At 40.4% G+C, this 13,945-nt stretch overlaps 2 protein-coding genes across 3 annotated transcripts; one reads left to right on the top strand and one right to left on the bottom strand.

Annotated features, from left to right (window-relative positions):
• Positions 1-636: 636 nt before the first annotated feature.
• On the top strand, positions 637-7,903 carry LOC126783511 (rDNA transcriptional regulator pol5). Its single transcript, XM_050508991.1, has 8 exons — positions 637-1,230; positions 1,741-1,866; positions 1,964-2,161; positions 3,455-3,682; positions 3,803-4,924; positions 5,292-5,579; positions 6,062-6,530; positions 6,659-7,903. Exons 1-8 carry the CDS (start codon positions 730-732, stop codon positions 7,513-7,515), a joined length of 3,789 nt encoding a protein of 1,262 aa, XP_050364948.1. The 5' UTR covers positions 637-729; the 3' UTR covers positions 7,516-7,903.
• Positions 7,904-9,194: 1,291 nt separating this feature from the next.
• On the bottom strand, positions 9,195-11,814 carry LOC126782922 (transcription factor GTE7-like). 2 transcript variants are annotated; one of them, XR_007670822.1, is made up of 4 exons: positions 10,198-11,814; positions 9,876-10,095; positions 9,579-9,785; positions 9,195-9,472 (listed from the first exon to the last, which is right to left on the bottom strand). XR_007670822.1 is itself a non-coding variant. In XM_050508276.1 (3 exons), exons 1-3 carry the CDS (start codon positions 11,614-11,616, stop codon positions 9,727-9,729), a joined length of 1,698 nt encoding a protein of 565 aa, XP_050364233.1. In that variant the 5' UTR covers positions 11,617-11,814; the 3' UTR covers positions 9,195-9,726. The 2 variants fall into 2 exon arrangements, 1 of the variants encoding a protein (XP_050364233.1); XM_050508276.1 differs by having other exon boundaries at positions 9,195-9,785.
• Positions 11,815-13,945: the final 2,131 nt, after the last annotated feature.

The following is a 13,945-nucleotide window of genomic DNA, read 5'->3' as shown; positions in this document are numbered from 1 at the left end:
CTTCAGGGGGAGTGCGGGAACACCGAGTGGGAGCTATCTAGCTGTCTTACATGCCAATGATTATTACAAGACATGAAGTGGTGTGTTGTGCTCTTTTCCTTTCGACCAAGGTTTGTTTCGCCCTTGATGATTTTTGTTACTTAGCAAGGTTTTAGTGAGGCAACATGAAAGCACCATACTCTGCGTCAACACACACAAGGGGGAGTGTTGTGAAGAATTGGTTTTTCATAATTGTGGTTAGTATTCGTAGAAGTTAAACTAAAGTACTTAGTCTTATATTTTAAATATATTCTATGTAAGAGTAGGATTTCACATCTGAAAGATAAGGTTAAGACTTTATGTATTCTCTTATATTTTATAGCACATATTCTATTTAATAATATTAATTGAGATTTCTCCTAAATGTCACTTGAGCATGTTTCTTCTTAATATAAATGTATTTATAAATTATAATTATATATAATTCCCTTAAAAATATTTTAATTTTAAATTAAATTTGATCAAGATGTTATCAAATTTGGTCGTATCGTCATCTTTCCTATAATTTATTATTTTTTAATAAAAGAATTAAAATATTAAAATATTTTTTAGGCCTTCCCAAATTTGAGTCCCCACTCAAATCATCAAGCGCTAAACCCTAATATGCTTTTCTCAGCTCTGAGTCGCTCTCTAAACCCGCCGAGAGTTTAAGCACAGTGAAGAGTGAGTGAAGCAAGCAAACCAGAACCAATGGAGGTAGAATCAAATTCAAATGCCCAGAAACCAATCCAGAGCCACAAGAAGAAAAGAAAAGCCTCTGAAGAATCCAAACCCCCCAAACCAATGGAAGCCGATGCCAAGCCCATGGAGAAGCAGAAGAAACGGAAAGCCGTGGACAAAGAGAGACGCCTCCACGCCGCCGCCGCCGAACCCGAACCCGAACCCAAGCCCAAACCGTCCGTCGATGATGACGTACCAGAACTGAAACCCACTGTGCTGCCGGAGTTCCACGTCGGCGTGTTCAAGGACTTGGCTGCCGCCGATGCGGCGGTGAGAGAGGCGGCGGTGGAGGCTCTGGCGACGGAGCTGATACGAGTGCAGAGGGCCTATGAGGGGCTTGAGAATAAGGAGTTGGTGGAAGGCGGGGGAGTGAAGCTGGAGGCCGAGAAGGATGACGGCTTGAATGGCTGTGCGCCGTCGTTGAGATATGCTTTGCGGAGGCTCATTCGTGGTGTTTCTTCATCCAGAGAGGTCCTTCCTTCTTTTTTTGAGTTTTCGATGAACAAAACTTATACTTGTGCCTGTGAACTATAATGAAATCATTGTGATCTCTTGCGTGGTTTCTTGCAGTATTTTTAGTGTTTTAACTTTATTTAAGATGCGGTATGACTTTAGAGATTTCTTTTTTTATTTCATCTAATGGAACATTAGGACTTGGAAATTATTAGGTTCTGCTGTTAACTTGATGACCTTTGAACATCCTTGTGCATGAAGGTACAAGTTAATGGATGTTTTAGAACCAGAGAGTCTTCAGTGCATGGCGTGACGCAATGTGAATGGTTAAAATTGATGACTTTAATATAGATGCATGATGGATAAAACTTACTAGGATTGCATCGTTTAGTCGCATGCCATGCATACATGATTTTCTGGTTTTAGGACATCCTTGAGCTGTTGTGCATGATTTTATACATGATGTTGTTAAACACCTTGTGGAGCTTATGTGACTAACTTTCTACCCTGATTTTGTTTCTTTCACAGTGTGCAAGACAGGGATTTGCAATTGGTTTAACTGTTGTACTAAGTACCATTCGCAGCATCAAGGTGGACTCATTACTGAAACTCATAGTTGATTTCTTAGAGGTCACTTCATCAATGAAGGGTCAGGTAAGCATGATCATATCTGTGTGTGTCTATTAATTCTTTGATCTGCCCCCACCCATCTTCCCTGTGTCAAATAACTTGCTTCCGCTTGGAATTGCAGGAACAAAGGGATCGTCTTTTGGGTCGTTTATTTGCTTATGGTGCTCTTGGAAGATCAGGAAGACTAATTGAGGAGTGGGTTTCTGATAGAAATACGCCTTACATAAAGGAATTCACTAGTGTTCTCATTGCTCTTGCATCAAAGAAGAGATACTTGCAAGAGCCTGCCATATCAGTCATTTTGGACTTGATTGAAAAGGTAAGGACTCTGTTTGAAAAAAAAAATATATATATACCCTAGTTGTTATTTCATCACCAATACATCACAACTATTGATCTTTTCCACTCTTCTTCTGTTGTTAAATGTTTTGGAATAGATTTATTTATTTTGAAAGTACATGTTAGTGGTGACCTGAGTAATTACGCGATGAACTGTGGATTTGCCAACCAAAATCCATAGATTTAGTTGATATCTGGATTACCTTACTTTCCATCAAATCCTTGGACATATATAGTTCAGCACTCAGACTAGGTCGTCTCTAAGCCCAGTTTAGGTTTGAAGTGGAAAACTTAAAAATGGAAAACTCAGTTTTAAATAAGCAGGTCTCACCTACTTTTTAAAATCGTGGTTTTTAAGACTAAATTTTATAAATAAGCAGATTATATAAAACTTACCAAACAGAAAAACCCATTATGAGTTAAATATAATTGCTTATTTTCCTCAAAACTCAATACCAAACTAAGCCTTACTAGATTTGTCTTATTGTAGATTTAAAACACTTCATTTAATTTGCTTTCCAGATGCTTAATTCGGCATTTGTCCCTGTACTTGCATACTAAGTTAGGCTGAAATAGTAAATTGAAATGGCCCTTGATTTGGTCAGATAGTTTCTGAATGTAAAGCATATGTTAATGGGACAGTTGCAGAAGCTTGATTGCAGATGTTCCTTGTTTGTTCGCTTATAGGGCATTCGTGCTTGTAGTTCGAACCAAGTCAGGTCTTTAAATTCTAAGAACTTAAGGCTTTTTATGAAAATGAAAACAGTTTTTATTAACAATATTAACAGATCTTGCTATCGTTGTTAGTTGCAAGGTTTCATGAATGTATCCTCGCCAAGGATAATCTTTTTTACCAAGGTTTCTACCTGACCTTTCCTCCACATGACCCACAAATTCCCACTTAGCATGTGACTATGATATCCCTTTTGCAAGCATTCTCTATTAATCCCTCCAACCTTTGCCCAATGATAAGAATCTCAAAAGGAGACAGATTGTTATTGTGGAAGCTACTCAATGCGGATTGGACTGAAGCCAACCTTCCTCCCCTTGGCAATAAAGCTTTGCTCGAACATTCTGATGTTCCTTTAAAGTGTTGGAAACAGGGAGACAGAGAATGGATATTTGTAGGGTTTTTGTTTAAGTTTCCACCACTTTATTCTGACTTCTCCCTCCTTATGTCATTTAACCTGATTAGTTTTGATGTAAAGTAGGTAGCTTGTGGTACGTTGTTATAGATTTAATAACTTTCAGGATGTGCATTCCTTATTTGCAGTTACCCCCAGAATCCTTGTTGGTTCATATACTAGAGGCTCCAGGGCTTCAAGAATGGTTCGAAGGAGCTATAGAAATTGGAAATCCTGATGCTTTGCTTTTGGCTCTGAAAATTGGAGAAAAGGTTTCTGTGGACAGTGCAAAATTTGGGAAACTTCTGCCAGACCCATTCATTCCCAACAAACTGTTCTCTGCTGATCACCTGTCTTCTCTTGCTAACAGTTTAAAGGTACTGTTCTTTTATGCTGTAGTCTACTATCTATGTGTGGTGTGCATACTTGTCACTGTCTGCAATTGGAATTAGAAAAAAATATCTTCTTAACATGTTTTTATGCTGTATTTTGCTCAGGAATCTACCTTTTGTCAGCCACGCATTCACAGTGTTTGGCCTGTTCTAGTGAATATTTTATTGCCAGATAGAGTTTTACAGACTGAAGATGCACTGTCTATTTCAAATTCCTTAAAGAAGCACAAAAAGAATCGGAAGTCTAGCTCTTCAGATGTAGATATTGCAAAGAATTTCCAGTGCTTCTGTGAGGTGATTATTGAGGGATCCCTTCTCCCATCATCTCATGATCGAAAACATTTGGCCTTTGACGTTCTGCTTCTTCTCCTACCGAGGTTGCCTGCCTCTTATATACCAATTTGTTTATCTTACAAAGTTGTTCAGTGCATGACCGATGTGCTTCCAACAACAGATGCTTGGCTCAAGAAAATTGTGCAAAACTTTATCAAGACATTATCAGAATGGGTTGGGGATGATGATGTCAAAAGGGTTTCTGTCATTATGGCCCTACAGAAACACAGCAATGGTAAATTTGATTGTATCACACGGACAAAAACAGTCAAGGATTTGATGGGAGACTTCAGAACAGAATCAGGTTGCATGCTGTTTATTCAAAACTTGTTGAACATGTTTGTGGATGAGAGTCATGCTTCTGATGAACCTTCCGATCAGAGTATAACAACAGATGACAATTCAGAGATAGGTTCTATTGAAGACAAGGACTCTGTTGCAGTGGGTAATTTGGATATTCTGAAAGCATGGATAGTGGAATCCCTCCCCTGTATATTGAAAAATTTGAAACTAGAACCAGAAGCTAAGTTTAGAGTTCAAAAAGAGATTTTGAAGTTTTTAGCTGTTCAGGGTCTGTTCACTGCGTCTCTTGGCACTGAAGTGACATCCTTTGAATTACAAGAGAAATTTAGGTGGCCAAAAGCAGCCACCTCCAGTGCTCTTTGCAGGATGTGTATCGAGCAACTCCAGTTATTGTTGGCAAATTCTCAAAAAGGAGAAGGTCCTCGTGGTTTGTCAAATCGACTCGAGTCTAATGATCTAGGGACATACTTCATGCGGTTTCTTAGCACTTTGTGCAACATTCCTTCAATTTCTCTCTTTCGACCTTTGGATACCGAGGAAGAGAACACATTGAAAAAGTTGCAAGCTATGGAAACTTCACTTTCTAAAGAGGTACTTTCTCCCCCCCCCCCCCTTTTTAAGTCGAAACACATTGTGAGAGAGGGGAGGAGGGGTTATTTCAAGTTTATGCATCGAGAATAATTTAATAGAGTGGCGGAATGATTTTGCAATTTTTTGCTTTTCTAAAGGCTTGCAAATGGTTGAGGTTTTTGAAGTGTTTATTTTCTTGAATTTTTTTAATATTTTTGTTCAATTAAAATATTCATAGTAAGGTATAAGCTCTTGTCTTGAATGATAATAGTTACATATATAAGCTCATGTCTTGAATGATAAAAATAGTTACATATATGAGCCTCTTATTTTAGCCCAGTTGCTTAACTGCTATATCTTCACTTAGTAGTTACTTTGATGATGGCAGGAAAAGAATTGTGGGCTTAGCAGCGAGGCAAATAGGTTGCACGCACTGAGATACTTGCTCATCCAGCTGCTTTTGCAAATGCTCCTTCGACCTAAAGAATTCTTAATAGCAGTATCTGAGCTTATTATATGTTGTAAAAAGGCGTTCCATGTTGTTGATCTTGTTGATTCCAGTGGAGAAGACTACTTAGATGGTGATGATGCACCTGCAGTAATGGATGTTCTTGTGGATACACTACTCTCATTGCTGCCACAGTCATCTGCTCCTATGCGAACTGCTATTGAGCAGGTATGACATTGAAATTTTGGGATTTTGGCATTTGAAAATATCTAGGCCTTTTGTGTTCCAAACTATTCTGTACTTGGGCAGGAGTTCTCTTTGTTATAATCATGCAGTGCCATTGATACCTCAATGGGGTTTTTGCCTCATATAAACACAAATATTATGATAAAGTAGATTGCAGGTATGACATTGAAATTTTGGGATTTTGGCATTTGAAAATATCTAGGCCTTTTGTGTTCCAAACTATTCTGTACTTGGGCAGGAGTTCTCTTTGTTATAATCATGCAGTGCCATTGATACCTCAATGGGGTTTTTGCCTCATATAAACACAAATATTATGATAAAGTAGATTGCAGGAAGGTGTAGATTTTGAAAATAATGTTACTGCATCTGGCCATGTTATAGATGTGGACAGTGTCTGGACAAGAAGTGTCACTTTTCCAAGCTAAAATTGATGTGATTATTTACTTGGCATACATTTATTGTAGGTTTTTAAATACTTCTGTATTGACATCACGGATGATGGTCTGCTGCGGATGTTGAGGGTCATTAGGAAGAACTTGAAACCTGCGAGACATCAGGATGCTGATAGTGAAGACATTGACGATGAAGAGGATGAAGATTTTCTTAACATTGAAGAAGATGAGGCCATTGATAGAGCTGAGACTGGTGAAACAGTTGAAAGTGATGAGCAGACAGACGAGTCTGAGGCCGACTCTGAGGCTGACTCAGAGGCTGTTGATGGGATTGAGGAAGTTACCACCGAAATGCCTGAGACGTCTGATGAATCAGATGGAGGAATGGATGATGATGCTATGTTCCGGATGGATACTTATCTTGCTCGGATCTTCAAGGAGCGAAAGAATCTGGCTGGGGGAGACACTGCTCATCAGCAACTCATGCTGTTTAAGCTTCGTGTTCTTTCTTTGCTAGAAATTTACCTGCATGAAAATCCAGGCAAGTGGGTTGTAATGATAGCTGCATTGCAGAAAGTGTCATCAGTATATATGTTGAACTCTTAATTTTTCATTTCCAATGTCGTCCTTTTGGTTTTTTTGTTCTAATTCTGATTCTTGATTGAACAGATAAGCCACAGGTTTTGTTGGTCTACTCAAATTTGGCTCGTGCATTTGTTGAACCGCATACCGCAGAAAGTAGTGAGCAGCTTGGACAGCGCATTTGGGGAATTCTACAAAAGAAAATATTCAAAGCAAAGGACCATCCCAAGGGTGAAGATGTTCAAATATCTACTCTAGAATCATTGTTGCAGAGAAATTTGAAGTTGGCTTCAAAACCAATCAAGAGAAAGAAATCTGCTGCCAACCCGTCAAAGAAGAAGCAGTCAGCCTCATGGAACCGACAGAAAATGATTGTTTCCCTTGCACAGAGTTCTACCTTCTGGATTCTGAAGATCATTGATGCAAGAAATTTTGCAGAGTCTGAGCTGCTGAGAGTTTTTGATATTTTCCAGGGTATACTGGTAGAGTATTTCAACAGTAAGAAGTCTCAAATCAAATCTGAATTTTTGAAAGAAATATTTAGGAGAAGGCCTTGGATAGGGCGTTATCTCTTTGGCTTCCTTTTGGAGAAATGTGGAAGTTCAAAGTCAGACTTTCGGCGAGTAGAGGCACTCGATATGGTGAGTGATATTTTGAAGTCCTCGGGCTTATCTGATGGAAGCGGCCAGGAAGCTTTGAAGAAAATTATGAAAAGCCATCTACAGAAACTCTGTCAGTTGATAGAGCAATTGCTTACAAATATGCCAGAAAAGCAGTCAAGACGAGCTGAAGTACGGAAGTTTTGTGGGAAGATCTTTCAGATGGTAGCAACCCTTAAGCTGAGCAAGTCTTTTTTTAAGAATTTAGCTCCAGATGCTCACGCCAAGTGTGAATCACAACTTGGTGATCAGTTTAAGAACTTGAAGAACCAGGCGAAAGAGTAAATTTATTTGATTATCCAGTGGTTCTAGAGAAGCTCCGTTTCCTCCCTGAACAATACTGGAATCAGGTTGCGCTAATAGCAAACCCCATTTTTGACTTCACCCTTCTGTGGAAGGTATGTGTTATAACTTGGTAGTTATAATTTTCTGTTGTAAGATTTTGGTCAGTGGAAGCACATTTCAGTTTACATTGTATTATCTGATTTCATTCCGTAGTCATTTTTATAAGTCAAGTTTTCATAGACTGAGAGTTGGGTTGATAGTGGAATGTCTCATGTATTTGGCACGCTGAAAATTTTCGCTCTTCTTTTTGGTAAAGAACCGAGAGTGGGAGCACATGAACCCTACAACTGTTATTGTCATGTTGCTTATTGAATTTTACTACACAATCAAATCAGCTCTTGCCTTTTCTTATCGCATGGTACACTGTTATTTTGAATTCCAGTTTTAAGTTTATGTATGAACTGGTGATGGGTCTGTTTTGTGCACATCACAACTTTTTACACCCTCTCAGGGCCTGCATGAACTGATAGATTGGGACCGATGATGCCACTAAAGAAGGAACATAATTCGACCTTTCGTTTTGTTTAGAATTCTTTTCCCTCCAACTGATGGAGACACTTTTTTTTTTTTAATGTTTGACGCTGACCTTGGCTGTAGACAAGTCATCCTCAGTGCATAGAATTCTGTAATTGTTCAAAACAAAACAAAACAAAAAAAGACGTAGAATCCTGTAGGTAATCAAATGTTTGAGTTGGAGTTATGATTAACAAGGTTCTTGTATCCTTGTATGCGTTTGTCCTCCGAGAAAACCTTCTGTCTGTCGTTAATTCTGTTTGCTATGTGAAAATTCCGGCCTTCTCGATGTAGCAATGTAGCACCAGATGCTCACTCCCAGTGAGAATATTCCGGCCTTCTCGGTGTAAACCATTTCACAACCAAGGTTCGCTCAGCTATCCAAATTGAGCATGAAAACTCAAGTAAAGTCATCCTTGTAGCAAATACCCCAACTGACCACTTCATGCTACATCGTCCGATAAACCAACGAATATACATACGTCCAAACTGATTTGGATACGTATATCTAGTTATTTACCTATTCGTATTTTTTTGAAGTGGGGGTGTATCTATGAACTATAATGAAACAAATTCTAACGGTATCGGACGTTGAAATAATAAAATCCTTCACATACATAGTACATACGTCAAATCGGAAAGGAAATACCTCTGATCTTTGCTCCTTTCCACAATAAGCCATTACTATCACAATAGAATGAATAGAACACAATACTCTCATGAACACGTGGATGTGTAAGCATGAAGCTTCAAAACTAAGCATTGGTGGTTTGTACTAATCAGAGCAGGGTCTTATGTTTCTCTCTTTATTCCCTTTGAACTTTTTGGGATTGCAACATCATCTCCTGCATTCAGACATACAGGCATTTCTGATTTGGACATATGTAGACCAGACCCTCGAACTCCTAGTTCAATTTCAGCAGCTTCCTGATTACATATCCGGTTTGCTCATGTTGTTACACTTCCCAACATGAAGCATAGAATCTCTTTTGTTTGAAGAGGAGAAACAAGGTCTTTTTTTTTCAGCTATTAAAATGTCTGCTTGGTGGTGATATTTGTAATCAACTCACTAAGAAGCAGTAAGAAAATAACAAAAGACACGAGCATGGGAAAATTATGTACTAGCTTAGCTGCTGCTGCTCTCTTGTAATGTGTACAAAGTGTTTCAAATCTCTCCCTAATCTTATCTCCTCTTTCTCTCACTACTCTGCTTTCCAACTACACTGTTTCACTACGTTTTACCCCTACAACCAACCTACACAATTTTTTTTGTTCATTTCATAGTTCTTTACACCTCCAAGCAAAACAACCAATGCCCACACAACAACCTCACAAACTACACCTTCTGCTCAGTTCGGATGGGAGACCCCCTTGGAATTCCAACCTGCAACATAGTCGATAGAAAAGCTCAGCCCACATCCGCAATCTTCTATTCGTTCTAATCAGCCGCAGGACCGAAATTTACAGAAGCCAAATGTATCCAAACATACCTCATCATCACAATCAAGAAAATCATTAATGCCCTTCCCACATAGAAAGCATGCATACAAGGAGTTCGGGACTCTTTCTCTTCAGCCGGCTTCCCACATGGGTCTTTCCACAAAAACATTTCTTCAAGGCTGCAATCGCAATGCCCAACTAGGATTGCGCGTTATCCTCATCTGAATCGCTCCCTGAAGAACTGCCCGAATCTGAATCTGCAAACAGCCCAACCAAGCACATATTTAAGCATTTCTATTACAACTTTTGGTTTTGAATTTAATTCAGAAGTGTTCAGGTATTTATACCGCTTGATGAGGAGGAGCCACTACTTGAACTACCGGAGCTGCTTGAACTATTATTATCACTACTGGCATTGCCCCCAATATCTTTCTCAATCTCAACAGGTGGAAAACTGCTCATTGGCATGTCATCCCCTATGTCCACATCTTCATCTCCCACCTCACCTTTCTTTGGTCTCTTGGGCTCAGATACCAAAACATCAATTTTCTCACCCGCAGGCAATTCCTACATGAACACATAAGCAAAACAAAATAAGCAAAAGGTAGGTAATTATTGCATGAAATGCATAACGGGTCAACTTCAAATTGAACGGAGCAGCCAATATACCTCTTGATTTCCTCTGTTTGAAGCAAAGTTGCTATTGCTGTTGTTGCCCATCAGTGCCTGCCGCTTAATCTTGCTAACCATCTTTTTATAATTCGTAACAAGCCGATCAAGCTCCCAAAGGGTCTCATTATCTACAGCCTCAATATCAAGCTCAATCTCATCCCCATCCTGCTTCAAATGCCCATTCCTCTTTTTGATAATCTGCACAACTTGGTCCATCTTCTCCTGAGGCAAGCTCTGCAACCCAAGTCCCAACTTATGCTTCTCCTCAATACTCATGTCCCTCTTGTTTGGGTCCTTTGCTTTGGGCTTTGGCTGCTTCAAGGGCTTCACCTGTGGCAGCCCCTTCACTTGGGAGCTTGTCCTCACTGGAGAATGCGCTATTGGCGGATTTGATGAGCTCACTGGGGCTGGCACGGGAGGCCGAACCAGCTCAGTCTCCTTGTCGATCTTCACGGGCATTGGGTCTTCCCTCCTGGGCGGAGGAGGATGCCTCTCGGGCTCAACATGGTTCCAAGAACTGGCCTGCAATTCCTCCTCGTCGGAGACTCCTCGATCCCCACCAAACCCATCGCCCAATTTGTCAATCAGAGGCTGGAAGAGCTCCTCAAACATAGAACGAAGCTGATCGGCGGCGTTGTACACCTCATGGCCTCTGGGATTATACCGCATGGCATTTTCGAAAGTCAATCGCACATCAGCGGCGAATTCCAACGGCGTCGAGTATAAATTCTTGGATAGATTCGTTTTCACAGTGCCCAGATCCATTGGGCGCTTGATTATATCGTAGTAATCATGAAGCTTATATAACACCACATCCACCGGCGTCTTGAAGATCCAGGCAAACTTGTGCTTCATCAGCTTCGACAAAATCTGCCCGCAATTCTTCATCAAATTCGCATTCTCCGAATGCGATCGCTTCAAATTGGACTTGGCATCCTTCCCCGGAGCAATTGGCAAGGGCCGCTTCGAGCCGGCAACCTTCTTCGGCTTTTTGGGCTGGGCCGCCGGCCTGGGGTTGAGCTCGCCGGCTTCGATTCGATTCTTGAGCACACGAATCTGGTCCAGCTCCGAAAGAAGGCGATTCTTGAGCTCGGCGAGCTCTTTCCTCGAGTAGGCCGCCACGTTGAAGGTGACGGATTGGGAGATGTTGAAATCACCAGCGGTGTTGTTGGTGTTTGATCGCCGGTGGTGGTTGATCGACGACGCGTCGTCGGAAGCCGCCTGGGTCACAGCGGGTGACTCGTCAATGAAATCGGCATGAGGATGTTGCTGAGCAGCTTGGAATTTGGTCTTAGGGTTAGGGTTACGATTAGGGTTTGAGAAAGGGACTTTTCCCATGTATCCTCCACCTCCGCCGCCTCTGGGCTGCTGCGGCCAATTTGGTTCGTTCCGATTGGCTAAGACGGCGGACGCCATAACCCTACAGAATCCAAATCCCCGGCTAGGGTTCCAGTTGAGCTCCGGCTAGGGATTCTCAATGCTGCAGGCGGAGCACCAGGCACCATGAATCAGCTCGGGCGTGACCCCCACGCGCCACAAATGGATCCCACGCGCCGTCAAGAGAGAGAAACAGAGAGAGACGCCAGAAATGTGAGAGGTTAGGGTTTGGGGATTTTACCCTAATCTGAGCGAGGAACGAGAGGAGGCCTAGGCCGCTTCTTAAAGGCGCCCAGATCTGCCCGGGGACGTTTCGGGCAGCTCGTCATTCGTTGATTCTTCATCACTCGTCTCTCTCTGGCTTCCTTCCTGCCCGCGGGAGCTGACCGTATTATCTGGCACCGACGGCTCCGATGGAAATGCGAGTGCACGTGGCGTCATGTGGGGGCGTCTGATGGAGGGGGAGACGTTCCCTCGAGGCGGGATCTGCCATTTGGATTTCGTTTTGGATGGAATTTGGGGTGAATTTGTCGTGCATTTCGGTTTTCCAAAAATCAAAAACACATATTTCTGGAAGTGATGACGTGGACTGGGGGGCTTGGTCAGTGGGGGACTGTGCGAGTTCCGCCGTGGACGCGAAGTTAAAGCGCACGCGCTATCTCCTTGTCTTTATCTATGGGGGGTAGTTTGGTAAATCAGTCATGATTACTTCGGTTATGATTAACGATAACATCCGGCAGCGTTTAAGAGATATTGGAAAATTTCACTCAGGAGAATTTCTTCGTCACAAAAATTAATAAAGTGTTTGAAATGGTTCGAAGAATGCTAAACTAATAAAATGGTTCGATGAAAAATATTAGCTTCTTTTTTTAAAAAGAGGAGAATATTATTTTCTTTTAGGATGTCGACTAGCAAAAAAGGAGATAAGAAAACATTTTGATAGTGGAAGTGATGCATGACTTTATTTATTTTAGTTCAAGTATCATTTGAGAAATCATTGATTAATAACAGGGATTTTTGTAGTAAGGTGATTGTAATGATAATTAGTGACATAAATACGATATTTATTTAAAAAGGAAATACAAAGTGGAGCTTTTATAGAAGTTGGATTTTAATAAAAGTAGGAAGTATCCAAGAACAGTTTGTAATATCCTATCAAATTAATGCAACATTCTTTTTGTCTAAAATCGTAGTCAAGGACACAACACTAAGTTGATTGAGAGGGTTTAAATGATGATTTGTCACACTTAGCTTTTTAATTTCCAAAAAAGGCCTTACATAATGGTTGTATTAGTACAAACGTGTAACAACTACTCGAGTTCGGCCTAGTGTTGTAATAACTGGTTTTAATCTCTCCACGACCATGAGGTGGAAAAGAGGGGTGTGGAACGTAGTTTTCCGATCTTGTAGGGTAAAATGAGCTCGGCATTTCGACATCAGAGGCGAAATGCATTCATTGCATGTATTTGGTTTTGTGCTGTTTTGTTTATTAAATCTTTTTATCATATCTTTGTAATTTCGAATTTTTAACAAATAGTTGTCTATTTGACTCCAAGAGAAAAGAAGCGTGTCATTTAAGCCCATCTAATTTAGCTGCCTGATATTATCAAGTTATTTTGAAATTGGTTGTATTTGGTAGCACAAACCGAATGACCCAAGCTAGTAAAAATGAATTAAAATTAAAATATGTGACACATTATTTGTCTCACAAAAAACGATTCTAACTTGAACAAAATTAAGTACTTGTAAATAATTTAAATAATCATTTAGGATTCAACTCGCTTATGGATCTATGTCATCTTGGTAGTTTAATTTAGAGTAGTAACCAAGATATATAGACGAGTCACTCTCCATCTCGATTGCCTCTTGACTCCCTTTTTTTCCTGATACAAGAAGAAAAGATTACAAACTGAAGCATCGACGACATTCAAAATTGACAAGATCAAAGAGATGGGATCTTGAGGCCTCCCTCGACACTTTATTGCTCAAAGACCAACAATAGAATGACCAAAATTGGGAAACAACGTCTACTGTGAAATTAGATTCCCGAAAAACATGCTTAAGCTAATCATTATAAACTCTCTTGCTAGGACTCAAATATCTTCTATGAGCTAGCCTTAAAATTCTCCAAGGAGGATTAATAACAGCATTAATGACATAAATCACTAACTTTGAGTCGCCTTCCAATTCAACATTCTCCAATCTCTTCAGCTTTAGATGCAACAAGATTGTTTTCTTAAAGCTGTAGCCTCCGACACAGGAATTGAGGAGTTTCCAGTATAGCAAGGTAACAAGCAACATTAAGGATTAGTCAGACCATTGTGGTATTTGATAACAAATTCAGAAGCGGCTAAATCATTCCACAATG

The sequence above is a fragment of the Argentina anserina genome, chromosome 2, assembly GCF_933775445.1.
Source record: "Argentina anserina chromosome 2, drPotAnse1.1, whole genome shotgun sequence".
NCBI lineage: Eukaryota > Viridiplantae > Streptophyta > Magnoliopsida > Rosales > Rosaceae > Argentina > Argentina anserina.
This window is presented reverse-complemented; position numbering and strand designations above follow the sequence as displayed.